The sequence below is a fragment of the Corvus brachyrhynchos genome, unplaced genomic scaffold (genome assembly GCF_000691975.1).
Source record: "Corvus brachyrhynchos isolate BGI_N302 unplaced genomic scaffold, ASM69197v1 scaffold26, whole genome shotgun sequence".
NCBI lineage: Eukaryota > Metazoa > Chordata > Aves > Passeriformes > Corvidae > Corvus > Corvus brachyrhynchos.
The window spans coordinates 6439622-6451765 of NW_008239324.1; the positions used below are offsets into that span (position 1 = coordinate 6439622).

Below are 12144 nucleotides of genomic sequence, written 5' to 3' on the forward strand. Positions count from 1 at the left end.
GTGGGGCCGGTCGGGGCCGCGCCGTGAAGGAGAGTTTTCCCTACGGAGCTGAATGACATCGGCTGCCTTTCAAACGCCGAGGGAAAGGAGGGTTTAGTGAACAGGCAACATTTCTGTCCGCCTTAGGAATAGCGCTTTTTCGCTCGAAGGTGTCGGTTCGCTCCTGAGCGGGGAGAGTGGTTGTCTGGAGCGCCGGGGTGACAGGGAAGGAAGGAAAATCCCCCCAGCAGTGTGAACGGGCTGCGCTCCTTCCCTGGGCACGTGCTACAGCTACAAGCTTCTTATTTCAATATTCAGCTTTTTTTCTTTTTTTTTTTTCTTTCCGGAAACAGTAGCTTTGAGAAATGAGTAGCATTGTTCAGAAGGCGCTAGCTTAAAGTCCTGAGTGAGCTGTTTGATGTATTTGTGAACTAAATCAAATGCTTTTAAAATAAGGCTTTGAAACTTGCAACTTCAGCTCCGTTTTTCTCATTCATTAAGGTTAGTTACAGACTACTGTCGCCCTCTGAAATAAGAAGTGAGATGAAGTATAGCTCGGAGTAGTCAAGAACTGACTCGTTATTTCCTGGTTTGATTTCTGCTCCAGGTTGCTTCTATAGGATCAGTATCTCATAGCATTGTTAAGTTTGTAACGCTGTACTATTAAAATGTAGAAGTAACCTCTTTTTCTTTAACAGTATATAGTGAAAGAGAAGGTAAAATAGAAAATAAATCCCACTTCCACCAAGTTTGGTTTATGAGCATTCTTTAATTTCACGTGGTGTACATACTGCTAGTCAGGTCACAATGAAATTATTCTTATGCACAATGAAATTACTCTTATGCACTATCCAAAAATAGTTGAATACCAGTTGCTGTAACTGATCTTGTTCATTTTCATTTGTCAGTAAAAGGATACTCACTCAAGAGCATGGTTACCTTTTACTGAATAACTTTATTTTAGCTGAATCTTATCCCTGCTTGTTATCTCTTGTCTTAGAACCTGTAATATTATTTGTGAGAGGCCCCCTGTAGACAGGTTCTTAATTTTACTATTTATTTTACCTTCATTTTTCATTGTGCATGTTTGCTTCCTTTAAGAAATCACCAGGGAAACAATGGGTAGGTAAGGAAGACATAGTTTGCCAGCATTGGAAGTTCCGGCACAGGTGAAAGTGCATAATATACCTGAATCCCTCCCGTAAAAAGAGCGCCATGTAGCTTATAAACTAGCTTTCTAATGTAGCCTATGCAGTCATTTATATAAATGGGAAATTGCTATAGTTTCACCTTTGTATTTCTGAGCCTGCTGCTGCCTTTTTTTTGCCAGAACTTCATCCCTTGGAAGCAACCAGTGATGACTGTTCTACATATTTTCACTCTACTTAATTATAAAACAGGCTCTATATTTCTTCATCTGAAACATCTGGTTTTGTTTTGTGAACAGGGCATGAGTAGTCAGGTTTATTTAGAAATGTAGTGTGTGTAATGACTGATGTTAAAAAGAGCTAGTAATTTTACTTTTTTTTTTAGTCTTGAATGTTTTTCCAGACATCAAGGATTTATTCTTTTATCTCCAAAGGGAGCCTTTGCAAATGACCTTACATATTTTGAAGCAGACAAAAACCCCCAGAGAACAGCTCAGGGGTTTAATGTAGAACCAGCAGTAGGTTGTTGGTTACGTATGTCAAACAGCTCTTGATTGAATAAAGGAAATAATTGCCAATATTACTGAGAAGTAACTGGGAAGTGTATTAAATAAGATTTCACGTTTACTGGTAATGCTTTGATAACGTAAATAACCTTACATGTTTGGATGGCTTTGGAAGGTACTTGTGTTTATGTTGTCTGTGTGTGGGTCAGGTTGCCCTTGTACTACCTGATAAGCTTTTCATAAAATTCAAGACATAAATGTGTGATAGCTTTTCAGACTGGGCTTTAAAAGGCTCTGCAGACAAAACTAGAGTTTTCTTACTTTCAAGTTTAAAACCATACCAGTGGTGTTATTTCTTTTTAAATTATTTTTTTAAATTTAATTTGTTTGTTAATTGACGAAAATTGATGGCTTTCATGTAGTCTTGTGTGGTTATTAGCAGGACTGTTCTCAAGTTTTTCATATTGACCTATGACTTGATTTGAGAAGCATATGGGTACTTTAACCTGGATGGTTTTGTCTGTTCAAAGGGAGGGAATAGACTTCAAAATCCAGAGAACAAATATCTACATAGCTTTTTAAATAGCTTATGGTTTAAGTGGTGCCTGCCTGACTCCATGAGGGTGTGGAATTTGTGTACTTTTATCTTCTTCTTTTCTCTGATATTTTCCCCCTGTTTTTCATGGCCTTCTAGCACACATTGGGGGTGGAAATAGGGAAGCATGGACACTTCGCTGTCTTGCTGGGTTTCCCACAAAGCAAGTACAGTCCTTTTGACCCAGTACCAGAACTGGACTGGTCCATAGGGCTTCAGTGGTCACCTGGTTTACTCTCAAAGATCTCACTCCTGGATATTTTAAATGTATAAATTAAGGAGTATGAAACGCATATTTACTAAAGATGCTTGGAGGTAGGAAAACAGTTATTGAACAGACTAAGTGGTGAAGACTCAGAGTCACAAATATTTGGAGATAGGTGTAATTTTTTTGTTGATATGTAAATAGCATCCCTTAGAAAAGCAAAGGGATAATATAAGGTAGTCAGGCTGATAGTGATGGTCTGCAGCTCTGACAGATTTGATGCCTTCTATTTGTGCAAGTGTATTCCTGATGCAACTTCTGTTACAGCAATTGAAATGATTGTCTTTCTGTCTTGTAAGGCAAACAAATATTAATGCACCAGTACAGGATTCTTCTGGCATTACTAGGACTGATTTGTTAATTTTAATGACACTGAGAATGTGCTTACAGGAGATAAAACATGCAAACAAAAACAACAACAGCAAACATTTTAAAATCTGTTTTTAAGGATAGCCTGGAAACAAGCCTGTTCGCAGAGCATTGGCCTCCCTTGGTGGAGGGGGAAGAGTCAAGACAAAGCACATCTACTTTCAAAATGGGGGGTATTAATCCTGTGACAGCGTTGCAGTCCATGACTAGAGCTATCTTAAATAACATGTAGCTATTGTGTCACAGGTAGCAGTACAGTTCTACCATAAAGTGGCTGAATTCTGGGTTGCTTTAAAGAAATCTGCTTGTCAGGAAATTCCAACTTTTAAACTGTAATAGTTGTATAGCTTTTAAGAAAAGCTATATTCTGGATTAATGGCCGCTTAAATCTAAGTGATCATGGTAATAAATACAGTCATTTGATTGTAACAAATTTTGTTTAACTCTGGGATTTTGAGAAGAGTGATATGCTGTGAGTCTGTATGAATATTCTCATGCTTACAGGACAACATGCTCACCTGTACCAGAGAAGAGTATAAATACTGTGAATCTGACTTCTGCTTGCAAAAATGTTATTTTTTATTTCATGGCTAGGAATTGCTCATCGTGGCTTGGAGTTAAGATATGCAAACAGAGAGTTTTTATAAAGAAAACTGAATCCCATTTTCATTTGAAATTGTAGGAAATTGTTTGCTTGAAAGCAATGTGTGCTTTTTCTAATGGGTTTAAACCAGTACCTTTAATAGTTTTACAAAGGGCTGCAGCTGAGAAGAATTCCCGCACTTGCCTTTTCTCACTGACACAGCATCTGCTGATCTGGGTATCACTGGTGTCTTAGTGTGGCGTGAGGACTTTGTCCTGTGAAGCTTGATTGAACTCTGTATTGATGCTGCATGCCAGCAGATGATAAAATAGGAATGTTTACGTTTCAGTTAAGTGTCTATCCGGCTGTAAGTAGATTGTTAAAGGAAACAAGTCCTTTTCTTCTGAAAAAAGTTGTCCTTAGTAACGGGTCTAAGGAGTTAATTTTCCTTCAGCAGTGCTTCTTGTAGAGATATGCAGCCTGTTTAAAAAGCATGGGCAGTTTTTAATGTTGCAGGTACTAAGTTGGTGCAGGGTATCCAGACAGAACTGAAAGGACAGATTCTAATGTCAGCAAAACTGATTTGAAAGAAGTATTGATTCCATGTTGTATTTTATATCTGAAGCAGCCAATGGCAAATGTTGTCAAAATGGAATCAGATGTTTGTAACTTAATACTTAAGAAAAATGATGAGTGCATGTTTTTGACTTTAAGTATTCTCTATGCTGCCTGGCTTAAGACATAAACTGATGTAAAAATAAATGACTGCCTGCATAATTTATGTAATGTCTTGCTCCCTGATCCTGTTTGTATTGATTTTTCTAAAAGGCTTTTGTGGCCACAGGAACCAATCTGTCTCTCCAGTTTTTTCCGGCCAGCTGGCAGGGGGAGCAGCGACAGACACCGACCCGGGAATATGTCGACTTTGAAAGAGAAGGAGGCAAGGTAAGGAGGAAATTGTTGAAACTGAAAGAAATTTTTATGTTGTGCTTATGATCTTACTAGTATGGATTACATGTATGATGTGAGATTTCTAATATTTCACATCTCCATGCAGGTAGGTAGTGACGTGTGTACAAGTGAAAGCTGGTAAGGTAAAATATTGCTTTGTTTTAAAGCATGCTAATGTTTAGGCAAATGGAAGAATTGGGAAACATGGACAGTAGTGGTGGCTTTGTATTATTTTGAAAAACATAACTATTTCTGCTGTCATGCAGAATAAGTTTTGGGGAGCAGTCTAAATTTGGTGTTGTGTAGGTACTTCTAAAGTGGTTCAGAAATTAGACTTTGGCCTATGAATTGTGGTAGGCTAATGAAAATTTGCACTTTCAACAGGTTATTTCATTGTGTCTTTGGCTGCCAGTTGATATAGCAAGCAGTCAGCGTGCTCTAAGTGGAATGACGCTTTTTCTCAGTTTCACCATCAGCTATAACACAGAAGCAGCATCACTTTCAGAATTGATTTCTGAATCTCTTTTTTCTGAGGTGGTTGTCCCATAGACTGATATTGAAAGCTCGAATTCCCTAGTGACAGTGATGGTTACTGTGAAGCTGTATTAGATTTAAAGTCAGAAACCTTGCTTAATCTCATCAAAATAAAGTTACTGAAATCACTTACAGCTGGTTTTGTTTCACAGGAAAAACATACCTTTAAAATATAGATGCTGTCTCCTATCTATGCTACTGTAGGTGCTTTGGGACTGATCCAAAGATCACTGAATTCAATAGGAGACTTTCTGCAGAATTCAGTGGGTTTAGACCAGCACTTAAGCCCTCATAGTTTTTCTCTTTTGGACTAATTTTTGTGTGATATTTTTTATTTTTAAAAACTTTTAATGGGCTACAAAATCCTTCCTTTTGCCTAAATTTTTTAACCTACCCTTGTAACAAGAAACAGCTAATGCTACCAAACCTACCAAGCAGAAGGAAATACTTGAAGCATATTCAGGTTTAATGGCATATTGGGTCTTTTAAATGCTGCTAGGTGGAAGATAAATATTTCCTATAGTGGGAAAACTTGATTGGAAGAAAATAAATTCCTGAGGGCAGTTATGGTATGTGGAATTCAAGTTAATGAGTTTTTTTGGAAAAAATTGTTTTCCATTTAGTCCTGTGAGGCTTGCAGAAGTTTGACAAATTGGGGGAGAAGTGAAGTTGGCTGTCTGGGTACTGACTGCTTTGCTAAGGAAACTGAATTGAATCTGGCTCTTACTGAAAAATATTGATTCTGGCTCACAATTGAATGAGGAATTTTTCTTGTAATGTGTAAGAAGACTGAAGTCTCTCTTCTTGCCAGTTCAAAACTAATTTTATTTACTCCTATGATTTTTTTTTAACTTTGTTTTCTCTGAATGAATTCTTAAAGTACTGAACTACTTCATCCATTTTCTTGTGTTGTCTTAATCATGTAAGAGCGTGGTAGGTATGCTGTGTATTAAAATAGAACATGAGCCTCATTAATGAATGCCACTCCTTCTTTTATGTGTGTTTACAGTAAATTCTAGACTGCTTCACTGAAATGTTTAGAAAAATTCCTCTGAATGAGGCTAGAGGTGGACAAACTGATAAATGGGAGTAATGTTATGTTCTGGTATGGACAAATCACAAATTCACTGTTGTAATCAGCCCTTACTAGTGTAAATCACACATGAATGCAGGCTTGCTCTGTGCAGAATTAAACTTCTCTGAAAGTAAGCCACTCCCATGATTGGAGCAGAGGAGTGAGCAGAGTGGGAGAGTGTTTTACCTTATCAACGGAAACAGTTAAGAGTTTCATATGAATTGTCTGAGATTTTGTTCTCTCTAGATTTTTGTCATTTGGTTGAATTAAGAATTTCTTTCATAGGCTTCAGCAGTCTCTTAAAGCCATGTGACTTTTGTAGCTCTGTGCATCATTGTTTTATGAGCTTTGATTCTTGAAGCAGTGCATAATGTGTGTTTGTTCATCACTGGATTTATGCCAGCAAGGCATGTTTTTAATTATATGAATAAAAAAAGGCTATGGGGGGAGCTGTCAGTTAATAATTATCTTAGGCATTAGTTTGAGATCTAGAATGTAGATAAACTTACCAGCATTAGAATCTTTTTATTCTGGAATTCTGCTTTGGTGTTTGGCTAAACAAATGATGGCCCAAAATAGTTTATCCAGATTTGAAGTATGTCACTATTGTGCTAAAGCGGTTTTGTACACAGATTGACAAAGCTACCAATGCAGCATCTGCTAGAATTGCTGCTTAAATGATTGAATTTCAGAAAGTGCAACACTCTTGTGAAAGTTGGGATTCTGAAAATACATACTTCATAGGCTTGAGGTTTTTCAATCTGGTATTTCTTAACTGAGGGGTTTTTTTAAATATGCTTAATTTGCCTTTTAATTTGATGCATCTGATATTCACAATGGGTGGGTAGGCCTCTGGTGGATACCCTGTCTTCATTAATCCAAGAATTGGATGGCTCAGTGTACACTTAATGTTTCTACTCATTTTAAACTCAAGTTTAACTTTTTTTTTTTTTTTTAGATAGCTTTAACATTCTGTGCTGTCTTTGACCTGCAGCAAATTTAATTGTGTATTTGAGCAATTTTTCAGGTTTGTCATAGCAAAAGAAAAAGCAGCACTAAAAATAGGTCCCTAGATCATAAAAATGATAGAACATTGTATTTCATTGTGATTGTGGGTGTGTGTGGGGTGTGTCAGGTGCAGCGCATGTCCTGTTTCTGGGGAGCTGAACCATATTGGGGCTTTCTGATCCTCTGTTGTCAGCTAATGTCCAGTGTTTTTTTAATTTCTTTTTTGGTAAAGAATAAATGAATAGATGTTAAGAAATTGAAAGGTAGGGAGTGTAGTAGGTTAATGTATTGTCTGAACTATTGGATAATTAAACCTTGCAATTAAATGGACAGCTTTATTTTCACCTTGGTTTTCTGGTATCATTAATGACTTAGGCTAGTTTTATTGTGGTTAATGAAGTTCTTTAATTTTTATTTCAGTTTTGTGCTGATGACATACGAACTTAAGGCTGAGCTGTGTATGGACTTCAGTGCTCCTTAAAATCTAATCTTTTTCAAAGTCCCTTTGTTTTCTTAAGAACTGTGTGGTCAACTTTCTTTGCATGATTCATTTTGTATACTTCTTAGAGTAAGATAATGTCCCCAGTTTTCATTTGTTATTCAAGATGTTTCTATAGCTCCGTTCTTTCTTACTTGAAAGAACATTAGTTCTGAGATATTATTTTTTACTGTTTAAATACCAGTCACTGATGAAGTCTGTGAAGTTGTTTTACTTCCCCTCCCCTTTATAATACTATTCTCCATCTCATTCTAATGCAGCTTTATTTCCTGTCTGCTCTTTGGTGGCAGCTGCTCATAAACCAGAATCTTCCACACAGGCTTATTTCACTCTAAACCCTATGAACTCTGCAGCTTTGGAGGAAAACACATCAGGCATGATTTAAATTGATTCAGAGTGCCTGCTGTGCCACATGTGATGTAGCTAGGATTTCTACTCATTAACCATTAACTTTGTTCTAGCCATAACTAACGATTGTCAGTTTTCTTCCTAAAGATGCTGAGTTTCTACTTGCACAGTTTTTTGTCATAACCAGATTTTATTTTGCTCTAAGTTGGTGTTAACTGCTTGGATGAGTATTAAAAAAAAAGGCAAATCTCTGTTGTGCTGCAGGTGTTGCAGCAGAAACAGAACTGTAATGAGAAATAGTTTTTATTAAAATACAGCACCTATTCAAATGGCAGCCAATAGAACCTGCTTTCCACTTGTGTCCTGTTTTGATTTTTTTTTTGTTTGATAGATAAGACTTTGCTGCAAATTAACGTTCTGTTTTCTGACTTTAGCCATTAAATTTCATAGATTATTGGGACGGTGTATTGGCTGCTCCATTTTCTGAGCAAATGCAATTTCCAGTCAAACACAGGATCACAATGTACCTAGTAGAATTTGCTTGGAAGGGGAAGGCTTAATTTATGAGAAATACCTTAATTTCTGTGCTAATCTGTATTGAATCAGAAGTTTTACTTTAATTTCTTTGGTCGCCAACATTTCCTGAAGAAATTAGATGTAACATTACTTTGTCTTCCAGACAAGGTTGAAGTAGCAGCTTTCATTTTCCTTTCTTTAGGTATACTTACTTTTTGAAAAAAGGTAATGGTGCCTGGGAAACCAATTTACAGTTTCAGCCTTATTTTACTCTGCAGTAGTAATAACCATACTCCTTAAGTTCCTGTATTTTCAGTCTAGTAGTATTTGGGGTTTTTGCATTGTCATAGTTGAAAATATTCTCACAGTTAGCAGTTACTTGTATGTGTTCCCTGAAATCCATTGAGTCACTGGACAAAAGGATTTGATTTTTTACCAGATCAGTGGGAAAGGATGCATGATGTTAGGGATTTAGGGGGAAAAAAAAAGGCAAAAAGCATGCTAGAGCCACAATATATTAATTAAAGATCATACTGTGGTGTGCCACCACATAGGGTGAACTATAACAGCCCTAAGATGCTTGTGGTCTTCCCAATTATTGAGATTTCATCATTCTATTTGTCTGTAGTAATATAATGCTTCTTCAAATTATTATGAAGGTCTCCGTTTAAAGCATTTCATGAGACAGTGCTGCAACCCTGAAGAGCTGGGCACCACCTAACAAAAGTTCACAGAGCTGTCTGTGTGTGGTGGAAGCATATGGACACGTTAGATGGAACTTAGTTAAAAAGCTGTCAACTTTAACCTCTAAGGAGTATCTTGGAATTCTTTGTTCATCCTCTTTTATATGCGAGGATATTTTGTTTCCAGTGAGCTGTGCTACTCATAAATGCCTTCTTCAGAGTCTTGTTTCCAGATCCAAGGTCGAGGAGAGGTTCGTTGCATGGCTCTGTAAAGTCCTTGACCAGTCCCTTTATGTACTGGTGGGTTAGGAAAACATTATTTTGGGGTCAGATTTTTGTCATGTTTGCCTGTTGTTCTCTGCCTTTGTGCTAGCAGAATGATACACAATTCCTCCTCTGGCTTAGTTTCAGCTTGCTTCAGGAATGCAGAGCAGGGAAGATCTGACTCGTGCCTGTCCTCAAAGCTGGTGCTTTTCCTGAGCAACCTTAAACAATTGTTATCCTCCTGCTCATGCCTGCATGATGACCCCAAACCCCAAAACCTTGTGGTAGCTGGGAGAGATTCTTCTGTGAGAAGCAGCAGGTGGTCAGTGAAGGGACATCAGCTGCTGGACTGTCTGTGTGCTCAGGGCGTTCGAGGTACTTTTGCCTGCTTCAGCCAAGGGAAGTGGTGTTGTCCTGATGAAACCCACATCACTGTTGTTCCTTTTGATCTTTCTCAGGCTCGTCCGTGAGCTTTAGACAAGGAGGTCAGTGTGTGGTTATTCTCACAGCAGACAAATGGGTTTGGTGATGTATCTGGTTTGTACCTAGCCTGGCTAAACAGCTTGATATATATTTTTTTTTTTTCTTGGAGTTGCTTGGTGGGAGTCCTGTAAAGGCTTGGTGGATGAGAAGAATCCACTTTTCTTGATGATCCCCCTTGATCAGTTTTCATCCAGGATCATCTATATGGTTTGAGTAAAATACTAGTTTTCTATAGATGCTTGTGATTACAGAATTTGTTATTGTGTTTGTGCTTAAGAGGCCTTTAGCTGGCAGAGACTTCTCAGTTTCTTTTTCTTTCTATTATTTTTTTTTCTTCCCAGCAACATCCTTTGTTCATGCTCCTAAATCCATTTTTGCTTTAGAGGAGAATGAAACCTTTTCCCTTTTTTTTTGCCTAGATACTTGGAAGTGTTCTTCCTTATGCTCTGGTGTTGCATAGAGGAGAGCTTTTTAATCCAAATTCCATCTGAAGCCACAGTCATCGTGTACCTGCGCTTATTCGCTTTACCTGACAATTAGGAGATGCCTCTATGTGTATACAGTTTATACACCATGAACAGTTAGGAACTTGGATTTTGGGAAGAGAAATCTTTAGAGGACATAGACTGGACACGTTGTCCTGGCAGGCAGCCACTGGCTGGGTTTGGACAGTTGTTCCTGCAGAGTGATTTATCATCGGGTGCCCTCCGCCACTGCAGCGTGAGTCACCCCAGGCACCTCTCATGTGATGAGTATCCACAGCCTTTCCCCTGGAATCCTTTCACCCCCCCATCCTCCAAATACTTCTGTGACTGCCCACAGCCTTGTCTGAGCATTACAGTGCAGGCAGTGACGATACCATTTTGAAACAATGCTTGGGAGCAGTATTGCAGCACAGCTGTGGAAGTACTTAAGGTCTGCTGTCAGTAAAACTGCTTCTGCTTAGCTTTTATTATGTATTCTAAAAGCAGTTATTCAGTCATACTGCCTTGAACTCTTTCCAGTGGCTTAAATGCACTCGTTAGAGTTGTATAGACAAGATTTCAAATATACCCATGTCATCATCCTAAAGTTTCCCAGAAGAGGAACAAAATCGGAGTTAGTGAGCTAAATTTTGCATTTGAGAAGCAGCTATATATAAGAACAGATGAGTGCTGTGTGGATGAAAGCAGTACTTGAGATCTCTGCAGCATAGATGCTGGAAGAAGTCCAGGCATTTGGGTTGTTGAATCCTCTTGTTTGCATATCAGTCTCCACTTACTAAGCAAAGTTGCTAATATTATGCTTCTCTCCTCTTCTTATAAATGAATGAGAAAAGTAAGAGCATCATTGTTGAGAATGTCTGCTTCTTTATGAAAATCACTTAATAATTCATATTAAAAATCAGAAAAGTTCAATAAGATGACGAAACATTTGCTTCAAGAAACTGTCATTTTTCTGAAAGTTACTGAAATGGTTCTTCAAGCTTTATTGTCCAAAGCACAAGTAATGAAATGAGCTCATTAGCTTGCAAAATTGCAAGTTTGATGTTACTCTGTTAAAGAAGATTTCCAGTCATTGCTAAGGATGTTTTCTGCAGAAGCTGATCGTTTTCTACAGAGTAATTATGACACTATGAAATTTTATTGAATGATGAAAGCTGAATAGTTGTTATAGTATACAAAAGACAAAAAAATTACTAGCATTATTTTAAGCCTTGATGCAGCACTACTTCTTGAGTAAATGTTTGAACAGTTTTTCCAGACTTGAATCCTGCTTAAGGGGAAGGGTGAGGCTCTTGGAGTGCTCAAGAAGGCAATGAAAGCCAAAGGGTAGAAGCAGCAGCTTTTCTTGCTCCTCTCTTGCTTGGGTCAATTCCTGGATGTTTTTATTAGTTTCTTCCCCATATTGTCAAAATCAGGTAACTTCTATTTTGTATAGTTGAGTATATTTACATTATATGTTTCAAAGTTTCAGTCCAAAAGTAGAAGATTAGTAGGCTGTTTATTTGCACCCAGGTAGCATGGTGTGCAAGTGATGTGTTTGAGATAAACCTCTCTTTCTAATCTTCTGTTGCAGTTGCTGGTTGTAACTCATTTTTGCTGTGTGATTTTCTAAAAGCTTGAAAAAAACCAAATTTCACAACCAGTTTTGAAGTTTCTGCCTGGAAAATATTCTGTCAATGTGGCAGAAAACTGTGTGTGTCTGTTAGTTACTGGGCTCGTGAGCAGAAGCATGCATGTGTACTTGGAGCCACAAAACAAGCAGTGATCTCCTGGCAATATTTTACTGCAAAAGCTATTCTTTTTAATTATTGCAACTGGGTCCTTTTAAAATGCATGCCTTCTCCATTAAAAGG

General features: G+C 37.8%; 1 protein-coding gene across 1 annotated transcript in view; it reads left to right on the top strand.

Moving 5' to 3' along the window:
• The first annotated feature begins 3755 nt into the window (after positions 1-3755).
• Positions 3756-12144, top strand: part of CBFB (core-binding factor beta subunit) — a 35210-nt gene continuing 26821 nt past the window's right edge. The window contains exons 1-2 of the mRNA XM_017740818.1: positions 3756-3812; positions 4274-4390. Of these exons, the coding sequence (XP_017596307.1) occupies positions 3756-3812; positions 4274-4390 (174 nt within the window). The remainder of the gene's footprint in view (positions 3813-4273; positions 4391-12144) is intronic.